The 12,109-nt window shown below is 39.8% G+C and overlaps 1 protein-coding gene across 4 annotated transcripts in view; it reads left to right on the top strand.

Moving 5' to 3' along the window:
- cpeb4b (cytoplasmic polyadenylation element binding protein 4b) overlaps window positions 1-12,109 on the top strand; it is a 45,169-nt gene that overhangs the window by 11,264 nt on the left and 21,796 nt on the right. For all 4 annotated transcript variants that reach the window (XR_009792488.1, XM_061803455.1, XM_061803454.1 and 1 more), the window contains exon 3: window positions 5,947-6,037. Coding sequence is in view for 3 of the 4 variants with exons in the window: in XM_061803455.1 (XP_061659439.1) it covers window positions 5,947-6,037 (91 nt within the window). In the remaining variant the exon portion in view is untranslated. The remainder of the gene's footprint in view (window positions 1-5,946; window positions 6,038-12,109) is intronic.

Raw genomic sequence — 12,109 nt, 5'->3', positions numbered from 1 at the left:
GAATATGTGGAAAGGTCTTGTGGTACACTGGTCGACCACAGTCCATTCATTCCATTACACTTGTCAACATTTAATTGATTTACAAAATGCGATTTCATAGCCATCCATACAAGCTGGAGCCCATGTTAAACAAACAACCTTTTTACTCACCAATGTACATTATACTTCAGTGAACCTAACATGCATGTTTTTGGAATGTGGGATGAAGTACTTGGAGAAAATGGACAAGATAACCCCTTGTAATTTTTCCAGAGTTCATCATATAACCTTACTTTTTATTTCAAGTACAAACAGAAGTTGACCAGTCTAATATTAATACAACAGAAATAATAAAGCATTGCATTAAATGCTGAATTTTAATGACTAATCTGTCGCATAAAAATACAAATTTGAATTGTGGACAATAACACACTTATAAAACACTATCATTTGATCACTGGTGACAACTAACATATATGCGGGTAGCTAGTGGCGAGCGGTAGATGCTAATGCAGCAGTCTGATCTCTTCACTAAGCACCCCTTGTCAAACGGCTCCAACGAACTGACACAAATGGATGACATCAGTCGCAAATTATCCAAAACAAGTCCAATTAGTTTACACGAATTCCGACTTTACGATTCCGAAGTTAACAAAAACAAGAAGTAGAAATTTACCAGTATAAAAGCAGTAACAGGGCTAAACATGCTTTTACAGAGTCAACACTTCATGTCAGTCAGTCTTCACGTGACAACTTGTGATCATCTACTATCATGACAGTAAAACACTAACGCTGGACAAAAAGTTCTTGGATGTGTTGCGCTGTATTTAGTTCAGTCGGTTGCATACAATGAACTCAATTCAGCGTAATCCTTCACTAATCCCAAAGCAATGGAAGGTTTCTGTTTCTCTTACCCTTATTACACCCCATGTTAACTCATGCACAACAATTCCACCATTTAGCCAACAATTGCTAATAGGTAACTTCTGACAGTTGGGGTATTTAATATTGCAGCAGAGCTTTGAAATACTTTGGCTTACCGCAACCATATTCACAAGCATCAAAAGCACAGTCCGCTTCCCCTTCCTGGCCTCCTGGTAAGGCAAGCAGAGAGAAAAGACCTTTCCTTTTGCCTTGTATGCCTTCCATCTCTCCATCATCGCCTTCTTTCATCTCCCTCTGCCCTCTCTGCTTTGCTTCCTCTCCCTCCCCGTTATCGAGTATGTGATTAGGAACACAATAACAAGAGGTGAAACAAACAACTTTCCGGCAATTTACATGGAGACGTAAAGGTCGAAATATTCTCGATCCCGGGATAATCCTTCCCACTCAACATTTCACCCGGGTTTCCCTTTTAACTCCTCCTCACATGCAGGCAGGTGACATGAGACATGAATGCACCAGATGAACCAAATATTGAAAACATTAACATAGGAAAGAGTCTACTGCGCTTAGCTAGTTTAGGGTTGCGGGTTGCTGAAGCCCATTCCAGCAGAATTCAGGTGTAAGGTTGACTAAACCCTAGATTGGTTGATAGTACTGTATAGACAACCGTTCACATTCACAATGTGCCTTTGTGGGAACTGAAACCACACAGCCTGCTGTGAATTGATGCGAGTGAACCACATCACAGGCTGGAACAATTTCCAGTTTACCATTCACTTATTGTTCAGAAATGAATCATATTGGGTCAACCATTGTATTTGCAGTCCTACTCATTACAAATTATTCCCCGTTTGATGTATAATGTAGTACACAACCCGAATATGTACTATGTTTCTGCTTTTCCTTTCTTTCACTGTGTGTTATACTGATTGAAGACCAATAAAGGTACAGTGGAGAGTCACGAATGATTAAATATTACACGTCTGATTGAGCACTGCACATGTTTTCAAAATGCCATTTTGGATATTGCTGTGGGGCGGCACGGTGGAGCAGCTCTAAAGCGTCGGCTTCACAGTTCTGTGGTCCGGGGTTCGTCCCAGCCCTGTCTGTGTGGAATTTGCCTGTTCTCCCGTGCCTGTGTGGGTTTTCGCTGGGCACTCAGATTTCCTCCCACATCCCAAAAACATGAAACATTAATTGGACACTCTAAATTGCCCCTAGGTGTGAGTGTGAGTGTGACTGTTTATCTCTATGTGGCCTGCAATTGGCTGGCAACCAGTCCAAGGTGTACCCTGCCTCCTGCTCGTTGACAGCTGAGACAGGCTCCAGCCATCCCCGCGAGCCTTGTGAGGATAAGCGGCCAAGAAAATGGGTGGATGGATGGATGGATAGATATTGCTGCTAAATGGCCGTCTTTTAACTAGCTGGCATGTCAAGACAACCAGCCACTTGCTTGTTGATTAGATAAAAAGTGGTTAATGAATTTGGAGAATGTCAAGTCAGAAAATACACAAAAAAAGAAAAGAAAAAAGAGGTGCCTTGTCTGCTTACACGACTCTCGGTCATGTGTTTTTTGTGACCTCTCATTGACTCGGTGGTCTGTCATTGAACTGTGAGCTGTTCTTCCCAAGGTAGTTTTGCTCTGTTCTCGCATTGTTGCATGTACAATGTGGCACCACCAATGTGTAGCCAGGGTGTGACTGGCAAAAAGTGAACATACTAACCATGTGGTGGCATTGCAGATTATTTGCCGGTTGGTCAATTTCACAAAACGTTATCATTTTGTAAGATAGTGTTGCTCTTTTAGACTGAGGGTTTACTTTTGTCTATAGGGAAATCTGGAAGGTCAAACAAACTATTTAAAAACTAATTTAAAAAAACTGAAAGCTGTTCCGCAGTCAAATTATGGCCTTCATATAACCTTAATTAAGTGTGCAGGCATTTATTTTATGCAACATTCATACAAGTTTCGAAAGTAAAGTAACTTCTGAAAAGGTTGATGCTGTAAAGCTGCACCGATTTGCAAATCACCGTTTGCAAAATCATTATTAATTGAAAGAAAGCCCATGTGTATCACTGAGTCAAAAACAATAAAATGGTTCATAGGAAAGTGCAACAATGTTTCATTTCAGATTGCATAAATGTAGGACAGCATTTTAGAAAAAGAACATCCTAGTGGTGGTAGTGTAATGATCTTTGGCTGCTTTTCTCTTTCAAGACCTGGACAACTTACTGTGACGGATGCAACTATGAATTCTACTCTTTAACAGAAAATCTTGAAGGACAAAGTTCAACCATTAGTTTGTGACCTCAAGCTGAATTGCACTTGGGTTCTGCAGCAGGATAATGTTCCAAAACACAGCAAATCAACTTCAGAAAGGCTTGAAAAGAAAAAAAAAAAACATCCATCTGTCCATTTTTTCTTAGCCGCTTATCCCCAAAGGGTTGCGGGGAGTGCTGGATCCTATTCCACCTTTCAATGGGCAGTAGGTGGGGTACACCCTGAAGTAGTTGCCAGACAATCGCAGGGCACATCGAGACAAACAGCCGCACTCACAGTCACACTTTGGGGCAATTTAGAGTGTCCAATTAATGTTGCATGTTTTTGAGATGTGGGAGGACACCGGAGTGCCCGGAGAAAACCCACCCAGGCACCGGGAGAACAAGCAAACTCAACACATGCGGGTCTGGGTTTGAACCCGGGACCTCAGAACTGTGAGGCCAACGCTTTATCAGCTGAGCCAAAGTGAAGGTTTTGGAGTGGGTTAATTAAAGCCCAGACTTGGATCCGATTGAAATGCAGTGACATGACCTTAAAATGGCTGTTCATTCTCGTTCAGATTCAAAAATGGTTGTCAGCACGTACTGTGGCTCAAACGTTTTCATCAATCGGCCAACAAAGGGTTCAATGGTAGCGACTCCTTGATTACCTTCCATCAGCTCCTTTCTTGTTGTACGGAAAACAATTCTGCTCGTGCTGTCTTCTTTGGGAAGAATTAAACTCATTAGTCAGGTTTTTGAAAAACTATCATGTTGAGGGGTCAAAAAAGTCTCAATCTTGGCAACGCAGTCTTTATATAAACTAGTGCCTCTCTGTTCACGAAGACTTCAATTCGATATTGATATAAATATTTTAATATCAATTCACTCAGGAGGCCATTCATGCTTGAAACCTCTGTTTTTGTTGAATTCACGTCATTCTGCAAGGAAGATTGGTCCAAAATATCTACATGGAGATGTGAAAGACTCATTGCTAGTTATAGAATATGCCTTATTTCAGGTGTTGCTGGTGGAAATGTCCCAACCTGTTCGGTAACAAAGTTTTTTTTCCCTTAATAAATGAAATAATTTCAAAGCAACATTTTAAGTTTACCCGGGATATGTTAATCCATTGACATTTGTTTGATGCTCAACAATTAAAGTGGGAAACTATGCAAACATATAACTTAAAGAAGGGAGCCAATAATTCTCATGGCACCATAATTCTAAGGATAATGTAAGAAGAGTTTGAGATATTATGAAAGTGCTTTGGGATCATAGTTTGCTGTATAGTTAGTGTTTAAACTATTAATCTATCCATTCTTAACATTTTACGGGCTTTGTCTAATCTAGGCAAATTTTTGCAAAGTCCTAGTTTTCAACCTCGGCAAATAGCGAACGTTCGCTGTATTTGAAATGCTGTACAATTGATACTTCTGTCAAATGTTTTTTTTTTTTGTCCTTTTCCAGATTTGCACGCTGAAACAACACATTCCATATAATGCGCGAGGGAACATCCCTTGTTTATTAGTTGTGTGCCAACCGTCAAGCCATTATGGTTAGGCAATTTCTCGTCACCTTGCTGGGGGTGACAAAAAAAATGCAACCAGCAGAAGGGTTGACAGCACATGAGGTTTTTTTTTTTTTTAATGGGTTTTCTGCTTTTGCTCAAATAGCAAATGGAGAAATGACATGAGAGGGAATGAAACAGTGTAGCCACTTGGTGTTTTGATATGTGGCGATGAGTATCAAAATAGAATCTCCCTACACTAACGTTAAATTTGATATTGGTAGGGTGCATAGATTATGATTTTTCAAAAGAAAAAAAAAAGTTGTCTACCACTCGGATACTTTTAGGCGGAGTCCGTTGATGTCTTATCAGTGTGGTACTGAGGGTGTTTCGAGTCAATATATCATTTACTGACATTGAGTAGGGTCAAGTAAGGTCAAGATAAAGAATACATATGTTTTTAATCCAACAAAATACACCTCTTAGTTATAAATAAATGAAACCAATTTCAGCATCTTATTCATTGGCATTGGCAGCCCACTACAAATTTTGGGTAAGTTTGGGAAACCCTTGTTTGAAGTATATCTCTGTATGTTTTGAATGTGTGCATGTATTTTGGGTATGCATCCGTACCCAAAGAACTATTCTCACTACGGTTGGTATGTGACGTTTTATCTTACAAACCTGTTGCCTATAACAACTGTCTCTGTTCCTTTTAGTGCCATTTTAAAATCATACAGTGGTACCTCTACTTCTGAACATCTCTAGTAACAAAAAATTCAGGTTACAAAACACCTTCTCGGAAAAATATTGTTTTTATTGTCTCCTTTAGTTACAAAAGAAAATTCAGGATACGAAAGAAAAAATTGGGCGCTGGATTAGCAGTCCCCAAATTCCACTGAACATACACATCCTGTATCTTGGTTTGTGTGGCATGATAAAGCTGCTCTCCTATCAGCTATCACTGTAGCATCTTCCTGGCTTCGCATTGGTGAGGAGGGACATCAATCTTTACCCATGATGCAGATCCTGTATCTTTCTTTGTGTGGAGCGATAATAGCTACTCTCCCATTGTCTATCACCATAGCATCTTCGTGCCATCTTATTTGTTACGAAAGTTACGAAATGGATTTCGAAAGTGAAGGTACCACTGTACTTTACAGGACCACAGCATATTTAGAGTTGCACATTTTCCAACCCACAAAAGGACTAGACCAGTCTTGTAGGTCCTTGTCACAGCGCACACGGTAATTACACTTTTATACTTCAGCAGACCTTCTTTTTAATTGAGACAACTTCTTCCTCTTGTTTAGGAACGCACCAGGTCATTCGACAGCTTCAACATGAACACTCTGGAGAGCTCCTTGATCGACATCATGCGGGCGGAGCAGGACAACCTAAAAGGTAAAAAGTCCTCAATCTTGCAAACACTACTCTGATGACAATATAGTATTGCACTCGCTGTATATTTCAAAGGCAGTCTTCATGACCTTGTGCTGTACGAGTGGCTCAGTAGTGCCTCTTGGAAAGTTACAAAAAGATTAGTCTCGGACACCAGTTTCACCATTGGATAGAAAATTGGGTGTACAGTGTTTCTCGCATTATTTGATTATTTTTGCTGTGACAGCATGAGTCTGACCATCGTCAGTCATGACGTGCCTACACAGACAGTGTGTGGGCCGAAGTAAGGTTCTTCTGCTTACAGATGTAAAATGCAATTGTTCTTCATTGCCACGTGGGCACCATCAAATGGTGTCATACATACACGCTAAAACGTGCTGGCATAAATGCTAACAGTGGAACCATTGTGTTTAAGTGTACTTAATTGGACAAGTCACACAACATTAGCAAATGTTGGAACACAGTGTGCACATAAGGTGAACCACATTGTTAAGCACCATGTCTAATGTGGGGCCTCGTCTTTTTAGAACAGAAATTAAGATCTCAACAATTGTGAAAATATAGTATATTAAAAAGAAAAAAAAACCCTTGGAGAGCAAAAACCATTAATATGCAGGGCTGCGAAAGGTGAACCGTGAATGGGCAAGGGCACACTGTAGCATCTATCATAACAGAAGAGACAAAAAGCGTGAAAGACTCATTCTCAAACTCGTGCAGGAGGTCGGCCATCTTGGTTTAAAGCAGCCATTTTGGGCAAGCTGTCGGGCTTTTACTTTTATGAACTCTGACTCGGAGGGAATTTGAACTCCAATTGGAAGCAATTTTTTATTTTTTTTTGTCCCATCCATTTTCTACCGCTTCTCCGGGTCGGGTCGCGGGCGAAGTAGCTTCAGCAAGGATACCCAGACTTTCCTTTCTCCAGCCACTTCTTCCAGATCTTCCGGAGGGATCCCGAGGCATTCCCAGGCCAGCCGAGAGACGTAGTCTCTTTTTAGCCCCGTGTCATTTAATTTGTACAGTGTATGCCGTTATGGCACCAAAATCATCATTTCAAGAATTCACCATGAAAGGGTTCAAAGATTCATTACTGCTGGAAATTTATTATATTTCTCATATTGTACTCAATAGCCAGATACTTGTCTAATTCTCTATAAGTTCCATTTCCGATTTTATGATTTTCATATTTTAACTCTGCATTGTCTTTTTTTTTTTTTGATGGATGAATGAGAAGACACACACGTTGGCTGGTCTCAACTTGGTTTATCCCTCTCTCTATTATAAAGGAGACACATTCATGGATGTTCACAGATTTCTCTTCACAAATATTCTCAAAACTGTTTCACACGGAAGGCTTCAACAAGACGAAGTATATTATAAAAATAAATAAGATGATCTACATTGCAACGGATGAAAAGAATACAAAAAAAAAACTGCACAAACTCACATACCTGTATTATAAAGGAGACACATTCACGGATGATCACAGATTTCTCTTCACAAATACTCTCAAAACAGGTAAAACACGATCACCACACGGCCTCTACTAACACTCATTCTCACCGAACAGACAACATGGTCACTCAGCAACGCACGCACGGCAACCTCTCCACTCCTCCAGCTAGCGAGTTTATGTTTGAAATTAATGAAACACATTCAACACTGTGCCTCTGTGACTACAAACGTTTTAAACTTACATTGTCACATTTTGAAAACAATGAAAATGACAAAGTGCTGTCTTTTAAAATAAAGTGTGCTTTCACGTCTTGTCCCAAATATAGCGCTAGCGCAACATCATCACACCATTACAGTGGCATCAAAAAATGATTTCTTTTGAGATGAAATGAGGGTCAAAACCTGGCGCTGCCCCTCATAAATTGGCAAAGATTCTAACGGACTCTAGTTATTGATTACTAAAGAGCAGCCAATGACACTTATTGACTGACTGTTGTTATGCAACACTGCAGAAATAGGTTACTGGATGTAGCTCGCCTTGTTTTATGTTGGAACTGACTGTAATTTCATACAACCAGGATATAACCCATTGATTTTTTTTGGGGGGGGAGGGGGGATACAGTACATGTAACAAGTTCAGGTATTGATACTTGGTTCTCAAGGCATTAGTGCAGTTGAAAGGATTTGTGTCGGGCACTGGGGTCTTAATTATTGCTGGATAGGTCAAAAATCTTAATCCTTAAAAATACTGCTCAATCAGCTTTTACCTGCTAGGTCATCATTCCTGAAGGGGATCTGTGTTTTTCAAGAAAACATTTTATCCCAAATCTCGGGAACCTATATTATCTGTTTAATAGTAGCAACAATGTTTTCCAAACAAATGCTTAGTGTGTTTGGCAGCTTTAGTTTCACTTTAACAATGCTGAAATAAGCTCCACAAGACATTACACCTCTTATTTATTTCAGCCTCATACCAACTGTGCTTAGCTAGCTCCAGCTGTGCTCTAATGTTGCACTGTCAAAGCTGAGTAAATCTCACCGTAATAATGTGTGGCTACTTTTTGTTCACTTCAGTACAAATGGATCGTAGATAGACCTAACATCTTAAACCTTGTCTGTACAAAATTTTGTTATCCAACCAGCATAGTGCCTGAGGTTGGTTTAATCATGAGCCATCAGAGCAGGTCACTAGTGCTTGTCTAAAGCAGAAAAACTGGTGGTGTCCAAGTACTTCCGGTAACTTTTATTGGCTGTCAGATATTTACAGTACTATGTCAAAAGACACGAAAAAACAAGATCAATACTACTATATAAAAACAAACTAGCTTTTGGATTCAGATATACTGTGCATGAAGGGAACACTGAGTAAATGTCTTTCTCGGAGCTGATCAGCAAAAAATTATCAGGTCGATCAAATTAATGTAAAGTCTAAATCTACGTGTGTGTGTGTGTGTGTGTGTGTGTGTGTGTGTGTGTGTGTGTGTGTTGAAGCCAAGCGTTTTCATACACTACGTAAAAACACATTTCATTTTTTGTCTCACAAGTCAAATTAAATGCAACACCTCCTGTTTCAGGTCAGTCAGGATCACCCACATTATTTTGTTAAACGTCACAATAATGAGACAGAATTTCTTAGAATTTTTTTTTTTTTTCCAATGTCACATGTATACATACACAAAAAGTTGTATGTCTTTAAAGAACATCGGGAAGCCCAGATAATTAGGTCATGCCTTCGAATGCTCCTGAAAGGTTAACTGACACGATGTGAGTTAATTGACGGGACACCTAGGGATCTATTTAAGGCCACATCGTAAACGCTCTGCTTCCTTTCTTAAAATAATGGGAAAATCAAAAGAAATCCTGGAAATCAGAGAGAGAATCATCCAACAACAACAACTTTCTTTCGGCTTGTCCTGTGCGCTCATATTTGTTTAGAACGCCACAAATCTGGCTCATCCTTAGGTGCAATTTCTAGATGCTCGAAAGTGCCGTGTTCAACTACAAACAATTATACGCAAACATAAACAACATTACGGGAATGTCCATCCATCACACCGCTCAGGAAGGAGACAGGTTGTGTCACAGAGCTGAATGTGTTTTGGTCCGAAATGTGGAAATCAACCCCAGAATAGAGCTCGTGCTCATGACGTCACAATTTTCACGACGGCATACCTGGTCAAACAGAGCCGCTTGACATTGTGGGAGACATTGAACCGGAGGAGAATATTTACAATGCCCGAGACCTGTTGTGCTGTTGGTTGTCACACAGACGAGAGAGATATTCAAAGAGGTCATTCTGTAGCTCAGTGGTCAGAGCACTGGTTTGGTAAACCAGGGGTTGTGGGTTCGTATCCCACTGGGGCCTCCACTCCCTGAGAAGGGTTGCGTCAGGAAGGGCATCCGGTGTAAAAATTGTGCCAAACATATGTGCGTTCATCTGAGATGACACGCTGTGGTGACCCCGAAAGGGACAAGCTGAAAGAAACTTACTTACTTACTATGGTGCCCACCCAAAATACACACACGCCTGTGTAGCGATCGCTTCATTTCAGGTAGGAATTATTCTTCTCAATCGCAAATTACCAAGAAGCATTTATAATGCCAGGTTGGCTCATTTGAGAACAATCCGTATTAAAAAAACTGTCTGTCGGAGAGGTTTACGGAGGTTAAGTGTGGCCGCAATCGCTTCCGTGTATGATCCGTGAAGACGACGACTGTCCTCTTTTTTTTTTCAATCATAGTTAATGAATGCGAGTTTGTGTAAAACAAGGGGTCATTTATTTAAATATTGGTATTTGTATTGAATAGTAGCTGAAAAGATCGATGGATTCCGGCAAAGGCTAACGTGTGGCCGAACGCTTTCGTGTTCACGAGCCGTCAACTCGTCGCTATTTGTGATTTATTCCTGATTGAGAACAGATCCAGCAACAAAATATTTGTATGCATCCAAACTTTTCTACGTTTTCAAACTCTTCCGTGTAAATCTCGACAACTTACTCACCAGATACATGTGTAGATCCAGTTGTCTAAGACTAGCAGAAGTGGGTTAACAGTCCGATTTATTATCGGTGAAAACATCGACTTGGGCATTAAATATGGGTCCTATATGCCGAGTTTATCTAATTTTTTTCACGTACCTTCACCTATTTTCACCTTCTAAATGTCTAACAGTATCGAACAAAACTCTGGGCTTCATGCTATAAAATGTATTTTCGTGTCGTCTCCAACTGACTTTGCATTGAACAATGCTTTGTTAGACCGGCAATATGGCGAGGTAAACAAAAGTCACGTGATTTTATGACGTAGGTGCACGAGCTCTATTAAAGATAAAGATCTTGTGAAAATGGTGGATGAACCTGGTAAGAAAGTGTTATCATCCACAGTGAAACAAGTCTGAAAGGCCACTCACCAAGAATGAAGCCATTACTTCTAAAGAAGCATAAAAAGTCAAATTAAAGTTTGCAAAACAACACCCAGGCAAAGATCTTAACTTATGGAGACATGTCCTGTGGTCTGATTAAACTAATTTGGAGCTGTTTAATCATAATGACCAACGTTACATCTGGAGGAAAAAGGGGGAAGCTTGACGACCTAAGAACACTGTGCCACCTGGGAAGCATAGAGGTGGCAGCATCACATTGTGGGGCTTTTTTGCTGCAGCAGGAACTGGATATGGAAATAAATATGTGCCACCAGGATTTGAATTAAAAATGCCACTGAAAATTTTGTGTCGTAAAATTCACATTATGTCAAAGTGTTCAGATTTTCAATACCTGTATTTCAGTTTAACTTTTCAATGTTAACAAATTCACCACATAAAAAAATTCAACCTTTAAAATTGAAACGCAATTTTTTCAGTCTCCTGAGATTCAACTGGCTACAATCCACTGTCTGAAATTCAACTCGCTACAATTCGCTGTGTTGGGTTGGGTTGGGTTCTGACCTGAAGTAACCCTGCCTTAACACTGGTTTTAGACGGTGAATTTCAGACAGCGACTGTGAGAGATAAAAAAAATCATACATTGTGATTTCTGGATTGTTCATTTTAGATTATCTCTCTCACAGTGGACATGCACCTACGATGAAAATTTCAGACCCCTCCATGATTTTCTAAGTGGGAGAACTTGCAATATAGTAGGGTGTTCAAATGCTCATTTTCTTCACTGTGTGTATATATATATATATTTTTTTTTTTTCCTTAGATTTTCTGTACAGTTGACAAATTTGTATCTCTTAATTATCATTTGGAAATGTTAAGTTCACCAAAGGTGAGGTTCACCAGCTTCATACTAAAGTACAAAACTTTCTTTGTGCTTCATTAGGAATACAAAGCAGAATCACATTTACTCATATTTACTCACATTTTACTGCGTTAGTTATCTTCAGGCATCCTCATCACATTTTCTGCACGACAGTGCTTCTTTCTCTGCTGCTTTCACATGATGCATCACGTCAGATCCAGCCTCACCGCCTCATGTTCTCCAAACTTGCTCAGTTTTGCATTTTCTCCAAATGCATCCAGCATTTTACAATGTTTGTAATGACCAGTTTAAGACTTACAAAAATCTAATTTAAACTACAATACATTTTTGAAAAGTAGTGACTCCTGTTTAGTCTGTGATG

Source organism: Syngnathoides biaculeatus, chromosome 18 (genome assembly GCF_019802595.1).
Source record: "Syngnathoides biaculeatus isolate LvHL_M chromosome 18, ASM1980259v1, whole genome shotgun sequence".
In the NCBI taxonomy this organism is placed as follows: domain Eukaryota; kingdom Metazoa; phylum Chordata; class Actinopteri; order Syngnathiformes; family Syngnathidae; genus Syngnathoides; species Syngnathoides biaculeatus.
Note: the sequence above shows the minus strand (reverse complement) of the source record. Positions and strands in the feature narration are given on the sequence as shown.